The 25,805-nt window shown below is 38.4% G+C and overlaps 1 protein-coding gene across 1 annotated transcript in view; it reads left to right on the top strand.

Annotated features, from left to right (window-relative positions):
- Nucleotides 1-25,805, top strand: part of Pak1 (p21 protein (Cdc42/Rac)-activated kinase 1) — an 82,800-nt gene that overhangs the window by 8,417 nt on the left and 48,578 nt on the right. Inside the window, 3 exon segments of the mRNA XM_013014161.1 lie at nucleotides 11,654-11,864; nucleotides 21,713-21,813; nucleotides 22,358-22,505. Of these exon segments, the coding sequence (XP_012869615.1) occupies nucleotides 11,675-11,864; nucleotides 21,713-21,813; nucleotides 22,358-22,505 (439 nt within the window). The 5' untranslated portion in view covers nucleotides 11,654-11,674.

The raw sequence follows: 25,805 nt of genomic DNA, 5'->3' as shown, positions 1-25,805 counted from the left end.
GTGTGTGTGTGTGTGTGTGTGAATGTGTGCAGATAGGTAAGTAGGTAGGTGTAGGGAACTGAAGGTGTGTGTGTGTGTGTCCATGAATGTGTGCAGATAGGTAAGTAGGTAGGTGTAGGGAATAAGGTAGGTATATGTCTAAGTGAATTTGCCTTTCATGGCCCTTTCTATCCCACTTTGCTGCCTCTCATATGTCTAAATGTAAGAAGTTCCCCCCCCCCCGCCCAAGTCTAGCCCTTTCTTACCTTTCTTTGTTTATTCTGTCTCAAATTATAATTAGTGCCAAAAGAATGTTTGTTTTTGTTTTGCCAGTCCTGGGGCTTAAACTTAGGGCACTGTCCCTGAGCTTCTTTTGTTCAAAGCTAGCAGAGCCAGGCACCACTTCCAGCTTTTTCTGTTTATGTGGTATTAAGGGATCAAACCCAGGGCTTCATGCATGCTTGGCAAGTACTCTACCACAAGCAACATTCCCAGCCCCCAGAAGTGTTTTTACGAGAATCAGACTAATAATTACTCATGTCCTTATCAGCATTTCATTTGGTGAGTGCAGATATATTTTATACTATTATGATTTTCAGGTTCCCATAAAAAGGTTTGGAATTGGTTGACTCTTCAGATTCCTTCCAGCTCCTGTATTTTTTTCCACTAAACCAGGCTGTCTTAGAAAGTGAGCTGTTGTTAATTACTTGGTATGTACCATTTCTGTGCTCAGTGTACCCTGGGGACATAGACATTAATCAGACTCAATTTTATCCCTTGAGTTATTCATGGACTAGTGAGCACAAGTATGAGTTATGTGATAGGATGAATGAAGTTTAGAATTGCTACATAGACATTTGTATAAAATGCCATTATATTTTGGAGAAAGGTGGAAGTAACGGGCGTCTGGAGGGGTTTCATAGAGGAAGTGAGTCAAGTTGGACCTTGAAGAATGAGTAGGAGTTTGTTTGGCAGACAAGTTGGGGCATTGGCAAGTGTAGACAAAGGCAGGCGCATGAAAGCACACTGAGATAGAATGACAAGCTTAGGGAATAGTACAGATGAAAGGATAAAGATAGACGGGGAAGGAAACTAATGTTTACTGGCATCTGTTTTGTGAGAGCCAACATGCAAGGTGTTCTTTGTTTTTAATATATACTTTTCCCCCCCTCTTTATGGCAACTGTGTTAAGTAGGTAGTCTCATTTATATTTTAGGAGAAGATCAGAAGTCAAGAGGAAACAGCCTACAATTTTCTTCCCTGCTACTTCAGCATTTGCATTCTTGCTGCTAAACCAGAGCAAGTGGCAGAGGCTGCATAATCGGAATATGATTGATGCATTAGAAGGACATCCCTCAGCATATTTAAGGCTGCAGCATTCCAGTCCCCTGCCAAAGCAAACCCCTTGGCACGACTTAATTAAAGATCAGATTCTCATAACCAGGTGTCAAGGGCACACACTGCTCCCCAGTCCTGGGTGGAGTGTTGGCAATGCCAGTTGCAGCTGCTCTGGGTTATTCGAAGAAATATGATTAGTTTGTGTAGTAGGTTTTATTTCTTCTTTTCCTTCTTTCATTTTAAATAATGTTATTTTTAAATAGTGAAGGGTTATCTAGAAATTATATTAAAGGTTATGAGTCTATACCTTTGCCTCTAGAAGCAACAGTGAAGTATGTTGTAGTGGTTCTGTTATCAACATCATTTCAAGTTCCTGCCTGCTGTCCTACTGTCCTGGGGCAAACAGCAGCATCTCTGAAATTGTGCTATTTTACACTTGCTCATTATTCCCAGTACCCAGCATAGTCTGGCAAACAGTAGATGATATATATTTGTTTCAACAAATGAGAATAAATTATATCTATTAGATTTTCAAGTTTTCTTTAAACTTCAGCCTGTCATCTGTTAGTGATTATTAACAATACCAACCCTGCCTGGTGCTGCTGGCTCACATCTGTGATCCTAACTTCTCAGGATGCTGAGATCTGAGAATCCTGGTTTGAAGCCAACCCCAGCAGGAAAGTCTGTGAGACTCTTTTTTTTTAAATTTAATTTAATTTTATTTGTGAACATACTGTACATAGGGGTTACAATTACATGGGCAGGATAATGCGTACATTTCTTACCAAGCATTGCATCCTCCTCCTTTGTTTAACCTTCACATCCCTTCCCAGCCTCCCCCCTCCTCCCCAATCCCAATCCGTCTGTGAGACTCTTATCTCCAATTAACCACCATAAAACAGAAAGTGGCGCTGTAGTCCAAAGTGGTAGAGTGCTAGCCTTGAGCAAAAGAGCTCAGGGACAGTACCCAGGCCCCGAGTTCAAGACCCATGATCAACAACAACAACAAAACACCAGAAAACACCAAAAAACAACAACCCAGCCCCAATGATACTTGATGAATGGAAGCTACCTTGAGACCATGAAGGGAGACGCTGCTAACTAGTAAAGATGTAAAAACAACAACAAAAATACCGGTCCCAAATGATATCTGAAATCTTAGTTGTAAGGATAATTGGTCCAAGAGGTTCTCTAGGGACACTACTCTTTGATTTTCTGCAACTCTGTTAGGAACTTTAGAGGACTTCTAAACTCTTAAGATCTATGCTCTGAACTCAAGGCACCAGAATCCTCAGTGCAGATAGATTAACAGCTGGTCTCTTTCTCCATACAAAACTTCTTTGTTTTCATTGTCATCTCTCCACAGCCTTACAGCATCATCCTTTATTTTCCACATGGAACAGTTTTTGCCCAGCTCTAGAACTGCTTAGAAAGGACCATTTTTCCCCCACTTCGTCAGTTTACCCCTTTAGTCCTTTATGTTGCAATCTGCTTGCTGTACTGTGCTCTCATATTTATGTTATTCCATGGTCTAGGATACATTTGCCATTTTCTACCAAAACGGTTCATTTATTAATTACTTTTTTTTAAAGGCCAGGTACTCTACCAGAGACTAAAACTAGAGCTCAAGCACTACTTTTTTCCCTGTGAACATTACATTAGGAAAAATTCCATTATTGAAAGAATTTTGTAGTGAGTACCATGTGAACCCATCACCTGGATTTTTCTACTATTAACAGTTTCAAGTACTACATAATGAATGATATTTTGACCAACAAAAGGCTGCATACCCAACAGTCTCATTTGATTATACTCGAGCTGAAAATTCCTTTTATCTAATGACATCAGAGCTGTCATAACATTGCTGTGGTAATACTGGCCTGAACAAACCCAATTTACAGTACATGCAATTATATAGTACATAATACTTAATTATAATACTTGCAATAAACCTGTTAGTGGTTCATATATTTATGCTATACTGTTTGGAGTAAACGTCTTTAAAAATACACAATGAAAACAACATGCCATGTAATACACATATGAGGAATAGCTTCATATATCACACACACTCTGTGTGTGTGTCTTTTTTCTTCTTTTTTTTGGAGGGGTGCTATGCTGGATATTGAAATCAGGACCTTGTACATGTTAGGCAAGTACTATACCGCTAAGCTAGCACCAGGCTTACATATTCTTACATATTTAAGCTATACACAATATCATATGCCACATACGTTACATAGTGACATGGATATTATGTTATAGTACATCCCTATGTTCATCCATTAAATCTTTTTGTAAAAATGCATTTCAAAGTAAAATACAGATAATTAGTATACTTTTAAAAAATATTTCAGCATTGGTGTTTTAAAAGCTTACAGGGATTATAGTCTTAATTCTTAACAGTTCAGAGTTAAAGACAACTAGTCTGACATGCATGTGTGTTTACATCCCCCTTCCCTCTCTCCCCCCCCTTGCCACCTCTGCCAATCTTGGGGCTTGAACTCAAGGCCTGTGTTCTATTCCTGAGCTATATTGCTCAAGGCTAGCAATCTGCTACATGGGCCACACTACACTTCTAATTTCTTTTGTCAGTTGTGGGGCTTGAACTCTGGAACTGGGTGCTGTCCCTGAGCTCTTCAGTTCAAGGTGAGTGCTTTACTACTTGAGCCACAGCACCACTTCTGGTTTTCTGGTGGTTAATTGGAGATAAGAGTTGCATGGATTTTCCTGCTCAGGCTGGCTTTGAACCATGATCCTCAGATCTCTGCCTCCTGAATAGCTAGGATTACAGCCACTGGTGCCTGGCTCACTTCTAATTTTTTGATAGTTAATTGGAGATAAAAGTCTTATGGACTTTCCTGCCTAGACTGGCTTTGACCCACTATCCTCAGATCTCAATCTCCTGAATAGCTAGGATTATAGGTGTGAGCTCCAGTAGCTGGCTGATACATTTTTTTAAGTTGCTTTTTTTTTCTTTGTTGCTCATGAGGCTTGAACTGGGGGCCTGGGCACTGTCCCTGAGCTCTTTTGCTCAAGGCTAGTGCTCTACCACTTTGAGCTAGCTCCACTTCCAGTTTTTGAGTGGTTAATTGGAGACAAGAGTCTCATGGAGACTTTTCTGCCCAGTCTGGCTTTGACCTGGTATTCTTAGATCTCAGCCTCCCAAGTAGCTTTGATTACAGGCGTGAGCTGCCAGAACCTGGCAAGTTACTATTTTTAATAACATCTTTTGGTGAAACTTCACTAGACATCACAACTCATTTTAATCTTTAACTTCTGTGTGTTTAGACATTTTAATATTTGCACTGTTCCATAGCATCATTTATAATTGGGCTAGCATTGTGATTTTCTAGGTCTTATTCCTTGCTTACTAAGCTATTTAGAGCCTCCAGGCTTTGGTCATATCGTATTCACTTATTTATCTGTTTAGTTATTTATTTTTTTTGGGGGGGTCCGGTCATGGGGCCTTAACTCTGGGCGCTGTCCCTCAGCTCTTCAGCTCAAGGCTAGCGCTCTACCACTTGAGCCAAAGTGTCACTTTCGGCTTGTTTTTTTTTTTTTTTGCTTATTTGGTGCTGAGGAATCGAACCCTGGGCCTCATGCATGCAAAGCAAGCGCTCTACCACTGAGTCACCTTCCCAGCCCTTATCTATTTGTCCATTAGTTATCTATTTTTTTCACTTATGAAAATACTTAAACCTAGTATGTTTTTTCCATCTGTCTGTGTGTCTGTCTGTCTGTGTGTCTGTCTGTGTGTCTGTCTATCTGCCTATCTTCTTCCTGCTGTCCTGGGGCTTGAACTCAGGGCCTGGGCATGGTTCTTGAGCTTCTTTTTGCTCAAGGCTAGCACTCTACCACTAAGCCACATTCCCAGCTCTAAGCCTAGTTTCTGACATAGCACCTTACATGTAAGTATTTAGTAAAAGTTTATGGATGAAGAATCTGCAAATTTACCAGAGGATGTATACAACTTTTACATGTCTTTAATTACATACCTCTGTGTTTATTTTTTTTTACACACTCCCTCTCCTCCCCCTCTCCCTCTCCCTCTCTCTCTTTCTCTTTCTCTCTCTCTGTTTCTGTCTGTCTGTCTCTCTCTCTCTCTCTCTCTCTCGTACTAGTGGGATTTGAACTCAGGGTTTTGTACTTGCTATATAGTGCTCTAACACCTGAACCATGCCTGTAGTCCTTTTACTCTGGTTTTTCAGATTGGGTTTCATACTTTTCCTCAGGTGAGCTTTAGATTGTGATCCTCCTACCTCTTCTTCTTGAGTACTTGGGATTATAGGTGTGTACCAGCATACCTGGCCTTATGCTTTTTTTTTTTTTTTGAGAAGTAGCATTTATTTATCATTACTGGAGCTTAGTTTATGGAAGACATTTAGTAAATGTTAATCAGGTTCTACCCAGAAATGCTTATATTTTTGCCATTGGCTTTATGTAACTGACCTAAATGTAAATAGTCAGGTAAATTCAGGTCAGAAAAGTTACATGTATAGGGGCTAAAATTAACTCAAGGGCTATATGATTGAACAATCCTTTGAAAGAGAATTTAAAGATGAGATTTTAAGGGTTGTGGATGTAGCTCAGTAGTAGAATGTTTCTCTGACATGCACAAGGCCCTAGGTTTGATCCTCAGCACTGAAGATAAAAGATGAAAAGAGTAAAAGATATATAGTTTTGACTCTTATCTACCTTTAAATTGCAGTGCAAACTTAGGCCATTTCTTTTTCTTTCTTTCTTTTTTTTTTTATCTCAGTATTCCTACCTCTTAGTTTGAGGAGTTTAGGTTAGATGTTCTCTTAAGTTGCTTCTGGCTGTGGTGTTATGTGTATCTTAAAGTCTTTGATTATCTTGGTTCTTTTTTATCCAGTTGCTAAGGAATCCAGGTGATTGTGAGCAAATTCCTTCCCTAAACTCATGCCCACTTTCATTCATTATGGAAAATAGCTTGAAAACTGGTGACTGCTTGAAAAGTGTCTTTTATCCTTTTTCTTTACTTTAGTACTATATCTATGCTTTTTTTTTTTAGCTAGATCACTTCCTTTCCTTGACCAGTATAAGTCTAGAGACTGAATAAAAATAGAGATTGTACTTTATAGGTGATGAGACTTATATAAGCTAATAATTAATAGATCTAGTACTTATACTCAGATTTCCTAACTTTGCCCAATCATATATATATATATATATATATATATATATATACATATATAACCTTACTAGTGGTCCTTTAGAAATATCACAGTGATCCTGCATTTATTACAAAGCCATTCAGTTGGCTCATAATTAATATTTGACTATAGCTAGTTCATAAATTATTAGGATCCCTTAGGCTTTGGAATATTGATTAAATGTAGTCTGTGTTTCTGTCTGTTGTATGTTTGTTATCTAGGATGGATTAGAAGAATGCCACTAAACTTTTATAGAACTTAATATTAAGTAAGCAATATTTAAATGAGATGACCAAAGAGAGACTAAGCTGTCTTTTGAGATGATACATTTTTCTGTCATTGGAAATTTTCAGGCATAGGTAGGATAAACAACTAAAATGTTAACGGATGTTAGATTTCAATAGATTTTGGGCCGTAATTTGGAATTGCTCTGAAATTTAGATCTACTTCTGAGAATTCTCTAAATATAGTAATGTGACTGAGAAATGAAGAAAAACTATTATCTGGAAGTTGGTGAAGCCCTTCTGGGCATAGTCCTGGACTGGACATGAAGGGATTTTTATTCAATGAATCTGTTCATTAAAGGAGCTAGGAGGCTGAGAAGGGCTTCTCTAGGGTATCAGATGGCTGCAGGGGTATAATTTAGAAACTGGCAGCCTGGAGAGGGAAGATACACTTAAGAAATGATAAATTGGATGCTCTTTTAGGGAAGCTGAGGGACTTGATGGAGCAAAAGCAAATCTGGGAAGTAAAATTGAAAGAGAAATGGATAAAAAGCCCACTGTCCCAAGAATCAATCAGGATTAATGAAATTTTCCTTGCTTTTTAAATTTCTATTTATTTTTTTCTTTTGGCACTTGGGATGGAGCTTGGGGCCTTGTACACGCTAGGCAACCACACTACCCTGACGTATGCATCTCCAGCTGTTTTTATTTTGTTTTGCTTTTTTTTGTACTGTTGAGGATTCAATCCAGGACTTGTGTATGCTAGGCAAGAGCTCTACCACTAAGCTACATTTTCAGCCAGTTTGATTTCTTTTGTTCAGAAAGAAAAAGCAAGGAGCAGTTGTTGAATTTGGCTTGAAAAGATAAGTTTTTTTTTTTTTTTTTCAGAGAAGGGAGACATCATTGACAGAGCATGGTGGTTTGTATGTATAATTAGATTAGAAATTTCTGAGGCATACTTCAAATATATGGTGCCTTATTTGTTAGGTACATCATGAAAGACTTTGAAGTTCTTTCATATATACTGCCAAACTTAAAAATAGATCATTTTGCTTGAATCAGTGGCTCACATCTGTAAACCTAGCTACTCAGGATGCTAAGATATGAGGATTGCAGTTCAAAGCCAGTAGGGTCAGGAAAATCGATGAAACTCTTACTGCCAATTGATCATCAAAAAGCTAGAAATGGAGATATGGCTCAAGTGGTAGAGCACTAGCCTTGAGCAAAAAGCTCAAGTTCAGGTACCCAGGCCCAGGACAGACCCAGACAGACATGTGCATACATGTGCACAAGTGTGCACACACAGACACAGACACACAGACACAGAGATCATTGTGCAAATTGAATTATTTAAATATTTATTGAGTCTACTCAATAAGTTAGATCTCCTATAGGATGTTATTGAATTGCAAAGATAACAATATTGGTTGTAACATTTGAGGAACATTCTGGCTCCTGGAGAAGGCATACCTGTAAGCAATTATAATGGAATAAAATAAATAGAAATGTATCCATTGTCTAGGGGGAAAGTACATCAAATTTCTTGGTGGTCAAACCCTTCCAAAATGGCACCCATAGAATTAAGCCTTGAAGACTGAGTGGATTCACAGCATGAGGACAGGCAAATTGGCATTCTGGGAGAGATGACAGCAAGTGCAAAGGGACAGAACTATTAAGCTATGACATACTTAAAGAAGTTTTAGATGGGTGTAACTGGAGTGAAGGGGAAGTTGGAGTAGTAGGGTGAAAAATGAGAGGGATAGATGGACTTTTCATTAGTTTTTATTCTTGGGCATATCAGTAAATTAAAAAAAATAGATCAGTGATGTGTTTTAAGATCACTGATGGCTCTTGAAGATTGAGGAAAAAGCTGTATGTGGGAGATAAGTAGTTCTTCATTTTTTAGAAAATGTTAAAAAGGCCAGGCTCTCGTGGTTTATGCCTATAATCCTAGTTATTCAGGAGGTTTGAGATCTAAGTATTGAGCTTTGAAGCCAGTCTGGGGTAAAAAAAAAGTCTGGGAAATTCTTCAGTTAACCAGTAAAAAGCTTTTTTGAAGATGTGGCATGAGTGGTAGAGTACTAGCTATGAGTGGAAAAAGCCATTAGCGAAAAAGCTTGATGAGAGTAAAATTCCCTGAGTACAAGCCATGGTATATGCAAACACACACAGAAAGAAAGAAAGAAAGAAAGAAAAAAAGAAAGAAAGAAAGAAAGAAAGAAAGAAAGAAAGAAAGAAAGGAAGGAAGGAAGGAAGGAAGGAAGAAAGAGAAAGAAAGAAATTTTTGTTTGTTCATAGCATTTAAATAGTTGATTATTGAAGCAGTGTATTCAGATGTGGCTGGTATTGGAAATGACTAATTTCTTTTTTATGCCAGTACTGGAGCTTGAACTCAGGGCTTCTTGTTCTCCCTTAGCTTTTTCATTCAAGGATGACTGTGCTACTTGAGCCACAGCTTTCTTTCCAGCTTTTTGCTGTTTAACTGGAGAGAAGAGTCTCACAGACTTTTCTATCTCAGTTGGTTTCAAACTACAATCCTAAAATCTCAGCCTCCTGAGTAGCTAGGACTATAAGGTATGAACCACCAGTATCTGGCTGGAATTATTAATTTTAAAAATACAGAATTTTAGTTTCAACTCAACCATACTAAATCAAAAGTTGTGAGGGGGTCAGGCCATAGTAACTATATATTTTAAAAGTTCCTGGTGATAATTACACTTTTTATATGTGATACTGAAGTTTGAGTTCAGAGTCCTGTGCTTCTAGGCAGGTATTCTTCCACTTGAGCCATACCGCCAGTCTGTGTTTTGCTTCAGTTATTTTTCAGGTGGGGTCTTGGGTTTTTTGTTTTTGTTTTTTTGGGGTCCGGTTGTGGGGCCTGAACTCTGGGCCTAGGCGCTGTCCCTCAGCTCTTCAGCTCAAGGCTAGCACTCTACCACTTGAGCCACAGCGCCACTTCCGGCTTTTTTTTTCGTTTTGCTTATGTGGTGCTGAGGAACTGAACCCAGGGCATCAGGCATGCAAGGCAAGTGCTCTACCACTGAGCCACCTTCCCAGAGGGGTCTTGAGTTTTATGCTGAGACCAATCTCAGACAATTATCCTACCTACTTCCAGAATACTTAGAGCCTCAGTTTTGTGGTGCTCTCTCTATCTCTATCTCTCTCTCCCTCCCTCCTTCCTTCCCTCCTTCTCCCTCTCCCTTTCTCTCTCTCTCTCCCCCTTTCCCTCCCCTCCCCCCTCTGTCCTGGGCTTGAACTCAGAGCCTAAGTACTGTCCCTGGGCTTTTGCACTCAAGGCTAGTGCTCTACCACTTTGAGCCACAGCACCACTTCTTGTTTTTCTGGGGGTTAATTGGAGATGAGTCTCATTGACTTTCTTCCCTAGGCTGGCTTCAAACTGTAATCCTCAGAGTAGCTAGGATTACAGATGTGAATCACCGGTGCCCAGCTTTCTTCTTAAAAATTGTATTCCTTCTGCTTTCCAGAAGCATTTAAAAATTGCCAGTAAATTCAGCAGGATAATTATCTTCTTGACCATCACATACTTTACACAGACCTAATTTTAGAGGACAGAGATACTAGAGAAATGATTGAATCTAGGAGTAGAAAACCTTACTTGTAAAGGACCAGATAGTAAGTGTTGCAGGTTTGTGGGCATACAGTCTCTTGCATTTACTCAGCTCTGCCAGTGTAACCTGAAACTGCAGATAGTACGTAAATTAATGAATCACGACTGAGTTCCAGTGAAACTATGTATAAAAAGAGTAATTTTATTAGGTGCTAGTGCCTTATACTTGTAACCCTGAAATTAATAGGACCATGATTCAAAGGCAGCCTAGGGGGGAAAAAAAAGTTGGTGAGACCCCTTCTCAACCAGTAGCTGTAAACTGTGGTGCATACCAGTCATCCTAGCTCTGTGGGTGAATGAGATGGAAAGAATTGCAGTTCTGGGGGCTGGGACGGTGGCTCAGAGGTAGAGCACTTGCCTTGTATGCGTGAGGCCCTGGGTTCGATTCCTTAGCACCACATAAACAAAAGGAAAAAAGCCGGAAGTGGCACTGTGGCTCAAGTGGTAGAGCACTAACCTTGAACTGAAGAGCTGAGGTACAGCACCCAGGCCCAGAGTTCAGGCCCCATGACCGGACCCCCCCCCCCAAAAAAAAAAAAAAAGAATTGCAGTTCTGTGTTAACCTTGGCAGAAAAGTCCACAAAACTCCATCTCAACAAAAGAAGCTGGTATAGTGGTAAGTACTTGTCATCCCAGTACGTGAAAAATAGGAGGATTATGGTATAGGAACATGCCTGGGCAAGAAATAAGATCCTAATCTCAAAACTAACCAATACATAAAAAGGGCTGGAGGTGTGGCTTAGTGATGGAATACCCTGCCTAGCAAATGCAAGGCTCTGAGTTCAAACCCCAGTATGTTCTCCACAATAAAAACAAAACAAAAACAAACCAGCAGTTTTTCTAGTAATCCATTCCAAAGGTTTGCAAAGTAAAAGGTTGTAAGAGAACTTACTACATGGAATGATGTTAAGGTTTTCATTTAAACTTTATATAGGTCAATAAATGAACCCAGGAGGCTAAGGAATTTCTCTAAAGTTAGTATTACTGGTTTCCCCTCTTAGTTTTTTTTCTGGGCCAAATTTCTGCTCTTCAGTGATCTATCTGTTATAACTGATAAATCTGTTTTCTCCAGTATCTCAGATATGGGAATGCAGAAAAAAACAAAAAACAGAATCCTTTTGAATTTTGCAGTGATGAGCACGTGGTAGGCATTTACAATATGTAAGTATTGACAGAATAGGCTAGTAGTATTCAAGGACTGTTCTAGCAGTAGAACTTTACATTATTAGTATATATTCTCTGACATTTTAACATATATTTCTTGTGTTCAAAAAATAAACAGATTATGTTCTTTCTTCTGATTTCAGTAGCTGCTGCTGGTGGTGACAATGTCAAGTAACGGCCTAGATACTCAGGACAAACCCCCAGCCCCTCCGATGAGAAACACCAGCACTATGATTGGAGCTGGCGGCAAAGACACTGCAACCCTAAACCATGGTTCCAAACCTCTGCCTCCAAACCCAGAGGAGAAGAAAAAGAAGGATCGATTTTACCGATCCATCTTACCTGGAGATAAAAGTACAGTATTTCATCTCTTTGTCATGATTTATATGCTTAAAAAGAGTTTTCTTTTATTACCTAGATAAAAGACCTGACCTTCCTTGACTTGATTTGTCTTTAATACCTCTTATTTTTAACTAAATTTTTTAAAATAGTTTGTTTACTTAGTGCCAGTACTGGACCTTGAATTCAGGACCTTGTGTTCTTGCTTGGCTTTAAAGCTGAAGGCTGGCACTCTTAGCATTTGAGCCATGCCTCCACTTCCAGCTTTTTGTTGGTTAATTAGAAATGAGAGTATCATAGATTTGTCTGCCCTATCTGGCTCTGAACCTTGATTCTCAGATCTCTGTCTCCTGCTCAGCTAGAATTAAAGGTGTGAGGCGACTGTCCCTCAGTTACTGTGTATTATTTATTTGAACTCATGGCCTAGTTTGCTAGGCAAGTGATCTATTAGTTGAGCTGTGTCACCCTCCTTTTTTCTTTAGTTATTTTACAGATAGGCTTTGCTGTGCTCTTTCCTTTCCACCTCAGCCTGTCCTGAGGTGGTCATCTTTCTATCTCCACCTCTCATGTAGGTGCCTGCCACCACAACAGGCTTGTTCTTTTAAATAGGATCTAACTTCTAGTTTTTGGCCTTAAATTACTATCCTATTTCTACTTCCCAAATAGTTGGGATTATAGGCATGAATCACCATGCCCAGCCCTACCTTTTATTTTCTGATTAACTGTTTTTTAAAATTTTTCCTTCTTAAAGTGGCTGAAGCCAAATGCAAAATAGAACATTGTGCAGAACTATCTCTGAGCATAATTCTAAGAGAGTTATTATGCTCTTAACAGATTTTTGACAGTTTTTGTTTCCAGCTTCTACTTTTATTTATTAGTTATTATAAAGGCGATCTACATGGCTGGGAATGTGGCTTAGTGGTAGAGTGCTTGCCTAGCATGAATGAAGCCCTGGGTTCGATTTCTTAGTACAACATAAACAGAAAAAGCTGGAAGTGGCACCGTGGATCAAATGGTAGAGTGTTAGCCTTGAGCAAAATAAGCTCAGGGACAGTGCTCTGGCCCTGAGTACCCCAGGAGTGACAAAAAAAATAAATATAGGTGGTATACACCTATATTTACACAGGAGTTACAGTTACATAAATCAAGTAATGAGTACATTTCTTTTTTGGGTATTGTAATTTCAGGCAATTTGAGGCTACTTATTTTCTTTTCAAGGTTTTTAAATGCTTTGAAATCACAAGGCAGAAATAAATTTGAAATGTCTTCATTTGCAAGTTTTTTTCCCAAATTAGTTTTATTTGGAATACTTAAAAAATTGTTTGTTGCCTTGTGTTCATTTGGATTTCCTGACCTGATACAACACCCAGATTTGGGAATTAAATATCAGTAAAAATATCAAGAAATGGTTGAGAATGAAGGAAACAGAGATAACTAGGACTCACCAGGAGTTTACAGTAAGTGATACTGATACTTGAACTAAGTTCCTTGTGCTTTCTTTTGGCTTTTTTGCTCAGAGCTGGTACTCTAGTACTTCAGCCATACTTCCACTTCAGACTTTTTGCTGATTATTTGGAGATAAGAGTCTCCTATATGTGTCTTCCTGGGTGGGTTTCAAATTCCAGTTCTCAGATCTCAGCCTCCTGAATAGCTAAGATTGTAGAGGATAGCTACTGTTGCCTGGCTTATTTCCCTCTTACTAGTAAAACTTCCAGAAGAGTAGTCAGGATCTCAACAATTTAACTGGAAAAATCACCAATATCCTTATATACAAGGTAGTACAAAATAGAGGCTTTTTCCCCCCTTTTATGTGTTAGATGACTGTTGATATAAAGTAAAGTTCCTATTTATCCTTGTAAAGGCTCTGTTCTTATGGCTTGCTGAAGAATTATCTCTAAATAGTTGTCATTAGCTTCTGATTCTCGTCCATCACTTTCAAGAAAGTTAAAAGGTAACTCACAAAGAGAATTTCCCCAAATTATTTATCTCATAAGGACTTGTGTCTTAAAATATATAAAGAATGATTATAATTCAAAAGATACTATAACTCAGTTTAAAAATGAGCAAAAGATCTTAACAGACTTCTCCAAAGGAGTTGTACAAATGGCATATATGCACACAAAAAGATGCTCAATATCTTTGCCTATCCGGGAAATACAAATCAAAACTATAAGATCTACTTTACATCCTCTAGAATGACTATAAGAAAAAAGGCAGATAATAGCAAATGTTTCTGATGTTGTAGAGCTATTGGCCACCCTTAACAGTTGCTGATTGGAATGTAAAGTGAATGTACCATTTCAGCAAATGGTTTGGCAGTTCCTCAGAAGGTACAATATAGAGATATCATATGACTCAGAGGTTTCCTCCAAGGAGAAATGAGACATATTCACACAAAACCAGTTCATTAATGGTTTATAGCAGCATATTATTCATAACCCCAAAGTAAAAATACCTAAATGTTCGTTGTCTAATGGATGGATATGAAACGTGATGTATCCATATAATAAAATGTAATTTTGCTAACAAAAAAGAAGTCCTAAGCTACGCTGCAACATAGATGAACCTTGAAAATACTGTGCTAAGTGAAAGAAGCCATTCATAAGGGATCACATCATGTTGGATTTCATTTCTATAAATTGTTTAGAAAAGGTAAATTCATAGACAAAAGATATATTGGTACAGAGTCAGGTAACTCACATCTGAGATTTGAGGATTTCAGTTCAGTTCAGTTCAAAGCCAACCTGAGCAGGAAGTTTCATGAGACTTTTTTTTTTTTTTTTGCCAGTCCTGGGGATTGAACTCAGGGACTGGACATTGTCCCTTAGCTGCCTTTTGCTCAAGGCTAGTGTTCTACCACTAGAGCCACAGTGCCACTTCTGGCTTTTTCTACTTATGTGGTACTGAAGAATTGCACCCAGGGCTTCATGCATGCTAGGCAAGCACTCTACCACTAAGCCATATTCCCAGCCCCTTCATGAGACTCTTCTCAAAGCAGTCACCAAAAAGTCAGAAGTGGAGGTGTTGCTAAAGTGGTAGAGCACTAGCCTTGTGCACAAAAGTTCAAGAACAGCATCTAGGTCCTGAGTATAAGCCCTAGAACTGGCGCACACACACACACACACACACACACACACACTCTCTCTCTCTCTCTCTCTCTCTCTCTTTATTAGTGTAGAGGGGAAGGAGTAGATAGCATTAGAGGGAGAGAGCTAAGAGGTTCAGTTTCTTTTTGGAGTGATAAAATGTCCAGAATTTATTGTGGTGATATTTTCCAAGCACTGAGAAAATGCTAAAACTGTTGAATGTGAACTGTATGGGTGAATTATTGTAGTGTGTGAATTATATAAAGCTGGTTTTTCAAAAAACAAAAACAGAAGATTGTTACCTGAAGCAACAAGTAGAAGCAGCAACATCATTGGAACTGAACACTTCAGACAACCTTAAATCTTGAATGGGATAATGAGGGTCTAGATGTCTGTGTTACAGTCTTCTCATATAAGTTGGGTTTGTATTAATTGCTTCTATAAACATCAATGCCTTCATCTTTAAAAAAAAAAAAAGAGTCAGCCAGGTACTGGTAGCTTGTGTTTATAATCCTAGTTATTCAGGAAGCTGAGATCTGAGCATGGTTCAAAGCCAGCCTAGGCAGGAAAGCCCATGAGACTCTTTATCTCCACTGAAGCACCAAAAAGGCCAGAAATGGAGCTGTGGCTCAAGTGGTAGAGTGCTAGCCTTGAGCAAAAGAACCTCAGTAACAATGCCCAGACCCTGAGTTCAATCCCTAGGATGGCACCAAAAAATGAAAATGTTAGAGCAGAGCATCAGATTATGTGCAGTTTCTTTTAGCTTAGAAATCCTATAATTATATCAAAGAGGTACTGCAAAGATGTCATTGGATAAGTCTTGACTATGTAGGTGAAAAGAAAATAGGCTATTATGAAGTACTTTAATCATTGATAGAGTAGACCTAAATGTTCTTTTGGAAATACTGAGTGCCTCCTGTAGGCCAAATCTAGTCTGAAAATAAGTATCACCCTCAAAGACCAAAGCCTCAAAATGTATCTCAGTAGGTTGAAAATGCAGTAGAAAACTGAGAGTTAGGAGTTCTTGCAAAATGAAGTAATAACCTCTTTCATTCTCTTGTTATTAATTTTCTATAGATACCTGGAGCACATTGATTTTACCCTTCTGCTTTAGGAACATTGATGGCTATTGCTAATAAATACATAAAAATAAAAAATAACAAAAAAACTGAAGTTTTTCCTTTTGTTTAGAAATTTTGCTCAGGCAACAACCTAGAGGGACATAGCAGTGTAGGCTAATCTTGGAAGTGGTATGCCCTGCACCTACTATTTGAGAATTTATATTTGCTACATAGAGAATTGGTCTGAGAACCTAAACCAAGTCAGCCTCTGGCATTTAACTCTGTGATTTATTTTAAAAATAACACTTAATTCTAATATCCTCATCTGTAAAGTGTGAATAATCATGGTTCCCATCTACTCTATCATTAGTAGTTTTTTTTCTGCCATTTGACACAGTGGATGCAAAAGCATTTTCTAAACTGCAAAACAATACACTTAGAAGGTTTATGGTTTTTTGGTCAGTCACGGGGCTTTTACTGTCCCTTGACATTTTTCACTCAAGGCTAGTGCTGTACCACTTTGAACCACAGTGTCACTTCCAGTTTTCTGGTGGTTAATTAGAGATAGTAATTGCACAGACTCTCCTGCCCAGTCTGGCTTTGAACCACAGTCCTCACATCTCAGCCTCCTGGATAAGTAGGATTGCAGGCATAAGCTACCGGTGCCTGGCTGGTTTATGTATTTTTAAGAAATTTCATTTACTATTTTGTCTGATTCTCACAGTTTATTTTCCATTGGGGAGCCTAAGGCTTAGAAAATAATGAATAGTTCAAGGTCTCATAGGGAGAAAGTTGCAAGAGTGAGTGTGGGAACTAAAGTCTTCCTAAAATATCTATTCCATCATCACATAGTACTGTAACTTGGTTAGCTACTCTGAACCCTGATTACTCACCCATAGTACTTTAAAAAAATATAAATGCCTGGTTCTACCTATATTTTGGAACAGAATTGTGTCTGTATGTAGACAAGAAAGAGTTCTTTTCAGACTATAGTTGGTTGAGATCTGGTACTGGGAAGAATGTCTGTGGGTATTACCTAATGCTGACCTTCAGTATGGCCTCAGTGTGTGCCTGGGGGATGTATACATGATTGGAAGAAGAAGCCATAATTGAAGGGATGTAATAAGTGGCGCTGAGTTGCAGAATTCCATGTGGAAAGCCTGGTTCCTGTGGTTAGGACCTGGAGCCTTTGGTTTATTCGAAGAAGTCTTGCAGCATTTAGTTTGGAATCTTTTTCTGGCTACATTTTCATGACCAAAGTGGAATTCTCTGAGCTTGGGAAGAGTTTAGCAAAGTTAATTTTAACATTGGACTGCATCAGTGTTTATCTCTCCCAAGTTTGGAATTTTTTTACTGCTTTGCGCTAAGATTCTCTCAGTTGAGCCAATGAGAGGTGCTGCTTAAAAATAATTTTAAAAATAAATAAGGCCAGTGACTTGTGCTAAAACTTTGGTGCCTATCCTGAAACATGTTACTTTGCAGGGTTAACTTCAGTTTCTCAAGCCATCAGGAAACCAAGTAGACTAGGCCACGGATATGGCTAAGTTGGGATAGGTGATGTCAAGTTTCTTTCCCTACTTTATTTCCTCAAACCTAAGCTCTCTAATAGTGTCCTCAAACCTAAGATCTCTAATAGTGTGAAATCAGGTGATTGTTTCTTCTTTCTAATCTCAGCCATATTTCCATATTTTGATGAATTGGTTGAGAAATACCAGTGTCTTGAGAAATCTTGTTAGTTTCTCATATTTCTCTTACTAATGATTACTTAAATTTGTAAAGCTTATAGTTTACAATGCCATACATTTTCTTTAATTAATTGATCCTCAAAATAAAAATAGAAACACTAAGAATAATAAAACAGTAAACAGATAAGTTGATGTTAGGGAAATGAACCCTAAGATATGTATTCAGCTGTTTTTTTCTTTCATGTGATTGTTTCTAACACATTTATAAGATTATTTCTTTGTTGCTTTGCATGTCCCTCCCCCACAGTATAATAACCCCTGCTTTCACTGTATTTGATGTTGGTATAATTTGTGGAGGGGAAGGGAAAAAACAAATCATTTAAATAGGGATACAGGTGGACCCATTGCAACAATGAGATGTACAAGTTGTTATGTCGAAACGAACTTTACAACTTTGGAGGGGGGAGGGAGGGAGGAAGATTGGGTGGGGGGGCAGGGGGCTGATGGGAAGGGATGGGAAGGGGCTACAATGCTTGATACGAAATGTACTCATTATCTTGCCCATGTAATTGTAACCCCTCTGTACTTCTCTATTTTCACAATTAAAAAAACAGTAAAAATAGAAACAATAGATACTAGAACAATAATTCTTCAGCCTCCACTTATAGAATGTCTGTTAGGTTGTATTAGGAGCTTTGATGCTTGTGAAACACACCAGTTGCTTTAGGTGGATAAATATTTCCTTGTATAGACATAATTGCAGTTTACAGTAGTTTATTTACTTGTCCAAGGACATCTAGGTAGGGAATGGCAGAGCTGGGATTGGACCTTTATTTGATTTGATCCCAAGGACTTTTATGTTATACAATATAAGTACTCATGGGTTTAGCAAATCAGTGTGGTTACATGCTGCATAAAATTCATGAAGTCTGAATTTGAACCAGTGTCTTTTGATTTCTAGACTGCTCTATTTTCTTCTTCTTCCTCCTCCTACTCCTCTACCTCCTTTTCTTCCTCCTCCTCCTTCTCCTCTTCTTCATCTTCCTCTTTCTCCTCTTCTTTCTCTTCTTCTTCCTCTCCTCCTCCTCTTCCTCTTTCTTCTTTCTTCATTTTTCTTCTTCATATTGGGCTTGAATTCTGGGCCTGGGTGCTGTCCTTAAGCTCCTCAGCTCAAGGCTAGGGCTCTACCACTTGAGCCTTAGCACCATATCCGGTTTCCTGGTGGGTATTTGGAGATAAGAGTCTCATGGATGTTCCTGTCTGGGCTGGCTTTGAACCGCAATCCTCAGATCTCAGTCTCCTTAGTAGGTAGGATTACAGGCATGAGCCACCAGTGCCCAGCTCCCTCTTTCATTCTTAAAAGCATTTGGATACTACAAAGAGTTTGAAGTCTTCCAACTTAGAGTCTTTTGCACTAGTGCTTTCAGTAGAACTGATTTAGTTTGTTTTTAATGAATGTAGTTATCCTATTTGTTGTTATATTCACTTAGTCTCCAATATGGAAAAGATACAATATAGAAGAAACTCTAAAGCTAGATGTTATGACATGCCTATATAGTCTCAGCTAATGGAGACACTGAGGCAGAAGGGTTACTTGAACCAAGGAGTTTGAAATCAGCCTGGGCAACAAAGACAAGGATGCTCTTTAAAAAAAAAAAAAAAAAGCTGTGCTTAGAATTTTAGCATCTGTGACTCATTTTTTGGGGGGGGGGTCACTCTTATTTTTTCCTTTGTGACATTTGGTAAGTTCCTTTACCATTCTTAGCCTTAGTAATCTTACCTGTGATATGGCTAAGTAATAATTACAGAGTTGCTAAAAGGCATATAGGATTAAAGATGTGAAAAAAGGTCAGGAGTGGTGGTACGCACAGCACCAGGTGACATAGGCAATAGAACCAGGGCTTAAGGCCAGCTTGGGCTATAGAGTGACATTCTTGCCTTAAAAAAAAAAAAGACATAGAAAATACTGTGTAAACACAGTCTTGTTAAGAGTTGGTAGTACTTTTGGTGGCACTCATGCATTATTATTGCTTACATTCTTCAGAATTCTTATGAGACTTATAAAATAATTCTGAACACAGTTCTTCCAACATGGAATTAAGGAATGGCCTTTTCTCGCCCTAAATATAGGCTTCCTGTTGATTTAGACAGAGCTAATGGGAAAGCCAGATTAAATGATTTTGGGCACTAAGACTAAGCAGACCCAAGTACTAGTTTGCCAAAAAAGATCTTAAGAGTTCTTTCTAATGTGAGAAGCAGAATTCTCTAAACTCTGGGTATGGACAAATGAAATATTTGAAACAAATCAGTCAAAAGAGATAATGGAAGGGGTATAATTGAAGAGCTGAAGATTTGATCAGGTAGACTGAGTCTTCTACCAAGTGTTCTGTGACTTCGGGCAAGTCAGAGCTTACTTCCCAGGGCCTCTTTCTTCTGGGAGTGGAATTAGATGGTTTAAGGTCATTTCCTAGTATTTTCTAAGATGTTCCTGAACTAAATAAATTCTGTGGTAGGTTATGTTTGGGATTTAGAAGCATAATGATCTTAATTAAAAGCCAAGATTTTGGTTTTAAGATTATAATATTATATATATATATATATATATATATATTTATTTATTTAAATGGCAAGAACTCATTCAAGACAGGAAATGAGTAAGATACACAGTAGTGTAGCAGACTCAGTGCCTTGGGAATTCACAGGGGAAGGAAAGGTTAGGAAATCTTTTCTGGATGAAGTAGAACTTGAATCAGTAAAGATGACCAGAACAGGAGAAAAAAAGTGAGGAGTTAGGAGTGTGTGAGACATTTGAAAGGTCCCAGAGCAAAGAGTGACTAGTAGAGGCGGGCTAACTTTAGCATTGCCTTCTATGTTCACATGAATAATATACAATATAAATAATATGTAATATATAACAGTATACTACATATAATATGTATTTGTAAGATCTAAATGAAACATGAATTGGCTTGTACTTTCCTGAAACCTTTAAAAGGTAATAGATCAGGAAGAATTTAGAAATAGAAAGTAGTTCCCAACAGAAAGCAGTTCCAAAGCCCTGACACATGTCCTACATATTCTAACTATGAACAAGACAGATGGAATTGTAGCATAATGAATGCTTGACTTGGGCCCTGGTATAACCCTTAACCTTCTCTCTCTCAAAGCAGCTGCTTCTGGAGGACAATTGCCAAATGCAAAAATAGCTTAAACCCTAGCAATTGGCATGGAGGCAAATGGTTCTCATAAAGATACTGAGGAAAAAAACTTTAGGGATCAGACCTGGGTTCAGATCTCAGCCCTCATTAGCTAATGATGAAATTATTCAGTGTTTCCATTTGTAAAATGACTTTCAGTAATATTTAGCTCATATGATTGTAAGAATAAAGGGAAATAATGTATACTACTGTACACATACAGTAAGTTCATAATATTTCTTGATTGGTACATCAAGTTTGTTTTCCTAATTCAACTTGAAATTCTTCAGAAGTACTAAGCTAGAATGTTAAAGGCCTTGCTTTTATTTCACTTGCTTAACAACTGCCAGCAAATTTGTGCCACAATTTCCTAATCTGTGAGAGAAATTTGCCTATCAGGATCATTATTTGAAGTAATAGCTATGAAATGACAGTTAAAAACTCTTAGGAAAATGTCATCTTAGGAAGAAATCTAGGTAGAGTGCTTGTTTCCCTGATTAAATAGATACAGAGTGTAGGAGGTAGCATAGCCCTAAAGACCATCCTGTCTGTCCTTGTCGTTCAGATGGGGGAGGCGAAGAACCTAGACTCTACACTATGGTGAGATAAAGGTGAAACTGGCTTAATACTTTAGATCCTCTTGTGTTTTCCTTCCCATTTTACATGCCCTGCGCATTTACTTCAATCCAGGTCCATAGTTGGTCTGTAAATACATATGTGAACTAGATAGACTTTGCCTTCTACAGGAGCTTATGAGTTCAATGAGAAGCTAAAGTAAGTCTAAAAGCTTAATGATGTACTTTTAAAATTTCCCTTTCCCTATTTCTCTTGTAGCAAATAAGAAGAAGGAGAAGGAGCGGCCAGAGATTTCTCTTCCTTCAGATTTTGAGCACACAATTCATGTCGGTTTTGATGCTGTCACAGGGGAGTTTACAGTAAGTGGCTATATGCTGTTAAAGGTGATACTATATCATCCTGATGCTTCTTTGTTTGCCCAAGACCCTTATTTCTATATCCTTTCATTCATGAGAGGACCAGTTACTGAATCTCCACTTTGCACCTAGAGAAGGTTTTATATTTATTATTATTTTTTTTTTTTTATTGGAACCCAAGGTTTTGAATACTCTCCCACTGATCTATATATCCCTCTACCTTCCCACCAGTCCAAACAAACCTTTCTTTAGGGAAATCATGATAGCAGGGTCTGTATGGGGCACTGATGATACAGGAATAAACCAGACATGGTCTCTACTCTAAAGGAGGTAAAGCCTGGTGAAGTGACAAACATCTTAGGATCTGATGCCCACAATAAGGAGAATATTATAAAAATAAGCTTGTGGGAATTCTGAGGGAATAGAGGGAAAGGAATGACTATAAGCTCCTCTTAAGCTGCTAGTAGATAGCAGGATTAGATCTGCTTTTCTTTTAGGTTCCCTTGGAACTATATCTTCCTGAAAACTTTGCATATTTCTTTTGTAGGGCATGCCAGAGCAGTGGGCCCGCTTGCTTCAAACATCAAATATCACTAAATCAGAGCAAAAGAAAAACCCACAGGCTGTTCTGGATGTGTTAGAATTTTACAACTCTAAGAAGACCACCAACAGTCAGAAGTACATGAGCTTTACAGGTATGAGGATTATGTCCAGACAAGTCATAGGAGGAGGTGGCGTTAATCTGGATAGAAAAGCTTTGTGTTCCTATTAGGCTAGCATGAGAGAAGAAAGGGGAAAGATTGGAGGTACCACTTTTGCCAAGATGGAATTTTGGAATTTGATAACAGAGATGCTTGGCTTTTGCATCAATTTCAAACTTGCCTTCATTCTGAAACTGCAGGTGTGTGCATGTGTGCATGCAGATGTGTATTTCTTATTTTAAAATAGAATGATATTGTATAACAGCAAACACAGGCTTTGTGCTAAAAGGTCTAGATTCTGACTCTAGGTTTGAATTGTCATGTCATTTCTTTGAGCTTCAAAATGGGAATAATACTATCTCAAAAGGGTATAATTGAAGAATAAGTGAGTGAGTTCATTGATGTAAAAGATTTTTATAAGTTATAGCAGCACCATGGAAATTTAACTATCAGTCTCATTTTAATATCATTAGTTAATACTAATAATATATCACTTAGGTTAGTAATGCAGACAAAAATCAAGCCAGTAGTATTGAATAGTATATGCATGCTAGGGATTATGTTTTTTGTTTGTTTGCTGGTTGGGGGACTTGAACTCATGACTTCAGACTTGCTGAGTAGGTTGGCACCATACTACTTGAGCCATGCCAACCTTTTTGCTGATTTGGTTATTTTATGGATGGAGGCTCACAGACATTTCTACCCTGGCTCTCTAAACTCATCTTCCAGATCTTTGCCTCCTGAGTAGGATTATATGTATGAGCTACCAGAACTTGACTTTAGAGTGTTGGTATTTTTGTTGTTGGTGATAGTGGAGTGTGTGTGTGTGTGCGCGCGCGCATGCGTGTGCGCACATGTGCGTGTACTCTGGTGCTAAAGTTTGAACTGAGAGCCTTACACTCTCCCATGACTTTTTCGCTCAAGGCTGGTGATCTACCTCTTGAGCTCACACTTTCACTTTTTCTCGAGTGTTTTTTAATAGTATAGTGGGATTGATTTCAAGTCTCATATAGTTATGAGGATCTTTTTTTTCTACTTTACTACTCCCTTCTAGTGATTTTTTTGGAATACCCCCATCCACAGCAGAGGAATTTTTTTTTGGGGGGGGGGTCCAGTCATGGGGCCTGAACTCTGTGCCTGGGCACTGTCCCTCAGCTCTTCAGCAAAAGGCTAGTGTTCTACCACTTGTGCCATAGTGCCACTTCCGGCTTTTTTTTTTCTTTTTGCTTATGTGGTGCTGAGGAATCAAACCCAGAGCCCCAAGCATGCAAGGCAAGCACTCTACCACTGAGCCACCTTCCCAGCCCAGCAGAGGAAATTTTCTAGGATAACGTATGAGAGGCCTGTATTTCTGGAAATTGCAAGAAGTACCTTAGGGTATACCTGCACCCCATGTTTGGCAAACATGAAGGCCAAAGAAGACCTCTTTAAAGTCAGTGTCTAGACTAGTCTTCCTTCTCAGCCTAGTGCTGTTTGTTCATGCTGCCTCCTTCAAAGGGTTGGGAAAGGTGAGAACCAGGATTAACTGGCTGATTTTGAAGGATGGTTTTCCCAGCCAGTACCTGGCTTGTATCAAAGGGGACAGATGGTGGGAATGACATACTGCAGGTTCACTCACGCTGCCGTGATAGTGCTCAGGAGAGGGTCATGCATCTCCCAGCAGCATTTCCTTCCTTTCATCTGTCCTAACTACGTTAGTCTCACTTCTTCGATTGAAGGGCTGTGTCATTCCAAGAAGGCATTATCGTGAGAGGGTATATAGTTTTCTAGTAGTTGTAGTAGTTTTCTATAGTCAGGAAATTAGAACCTACATTTATCACAGAAATATCAGACTAGAAGCTATTTTTTGTATGCATGTATATAAATATGCACAGGTGACATGTTCCTGGCAGTATTTGAAGTTATAGTCTACCTAAGTATTTGTGAATAAATATGTGCATAGAGTATATACATATAATTTAGGTAATTATGTATTCATTCGTATGTGTACATATGAATAATGTTGGATATATGTAGATATGTGTGCATGTATCTGCTGTGTGTATAAACTTAAACATATACACATAATTTTTTACAATTTAAGATAAAGATCAATTCTAGGCAGAATTGTACATTTGATACTGATGGATTTTACTGTCAAATCTCTTTTTTTTTGTTTCTCCTTCTCTTGTCCTATTAGTTGTGGTAACACTACCTCAGTTGGTATATGCTAACTGGTGAATTATCTCATATGATTTTCACCATGGCCTTTGGGGATGCTAGAGTAAAGACTATTACTCCCATTTTATAGACTCAAAGAAGTTGATTAGGCTTAGAGAAATTAAATGAATTACCCAAAATGACTCAACTAATGCATAATAGAAGTATGTGTAAAACTTGGGTGATTAAACCTTGGGCTGTCTATAACTCCCCCAAAACTCTACATGCCTGTTGTTGTTTTTTTTTTCCAAGTTTCCTCTTTGACACTGATTTTTTTTAATGCCAATTAGTGCCTAATTTTTTTAGGCGAAAGACTAGATTGACAACCCATTTGAGTTTTAGCTTTATTTTCCACTGATTTATGTAATCTTGAACCAGTATCTTTCCCTTTGGGAAGTTCAGTTTCCCTATTTGTAAAATGAAGTATTTAGAAGTATTCTAGTCTCTCATCTTTTGCTTGAAAATTGTATATCATCTTAAAAAGAAGCAAAGATTTTTTAAAATGTAAGATGTAAAATGTATGATGTAAGAAGTATGTTTATAGCCAGACTACCCAGGCCTCAAAATTGCTAGCAGTAAATTAGGATAGGTGTGGTATAGTGGAGTCATAGTATTGCATTCTGTATGCTGATAGTGATTTGGAAGATAAATGAATTTAAGTTATGAGTATTAATTATGAATTATATTTAAATTTATTTCTCCAGGGCATTGCTGGCTTCTCTGGGTTGTTTTATTAGTGTTTTGGTTTTTTTTTGGTCGTGGGGCTTGAACTCGGGGCCTGGGCTCTGTCCCCCAGCTCTTAGCTCAAGGCGAGCACTCTCCCACTTGAGCCACAGTACCACTAATGGTTTTCTGGTGGTTAATTGGAGATAAGATTCTCATGGACTTTCCTGCCCAGACTAGCTTTGAACTAAGATCCCCAGATCTCAGCCTCCTGAGTAGCTAGAATTACAGGTGTGAGCCGCTGGTGCCCGACCCTTAGTGGTTCTTTTTTTTTTTTCTTTTATTGTGAAAATACTGTACAGAGGGGTTACAATTACATGGGCAAGATAATGAGTACATTTCTTATCAAGCATTGTATCCTCCTCCTTTGTT

The sequence above is a fragment of the Dipodomys ordii genome, unplaced genomic scaffold (assembly GCF_000151885.1).
Source record: "Dipodomys ordii isolate 6190 unplaced genomic scaffold, Dord_2.0 Scaffold22, whole genome shotgun sequence".
Lineage (NCBI taxonomy): Eukaryota > Metazoa > Chordata > Mammalia > Rodentia > Heteromyidae > Dipodomys > Dipodomys ordii.
Note: the sequence above shows the minus strand (reverse complement) of the source record. Positions and strands in the feature narration are given on the sequence as shown.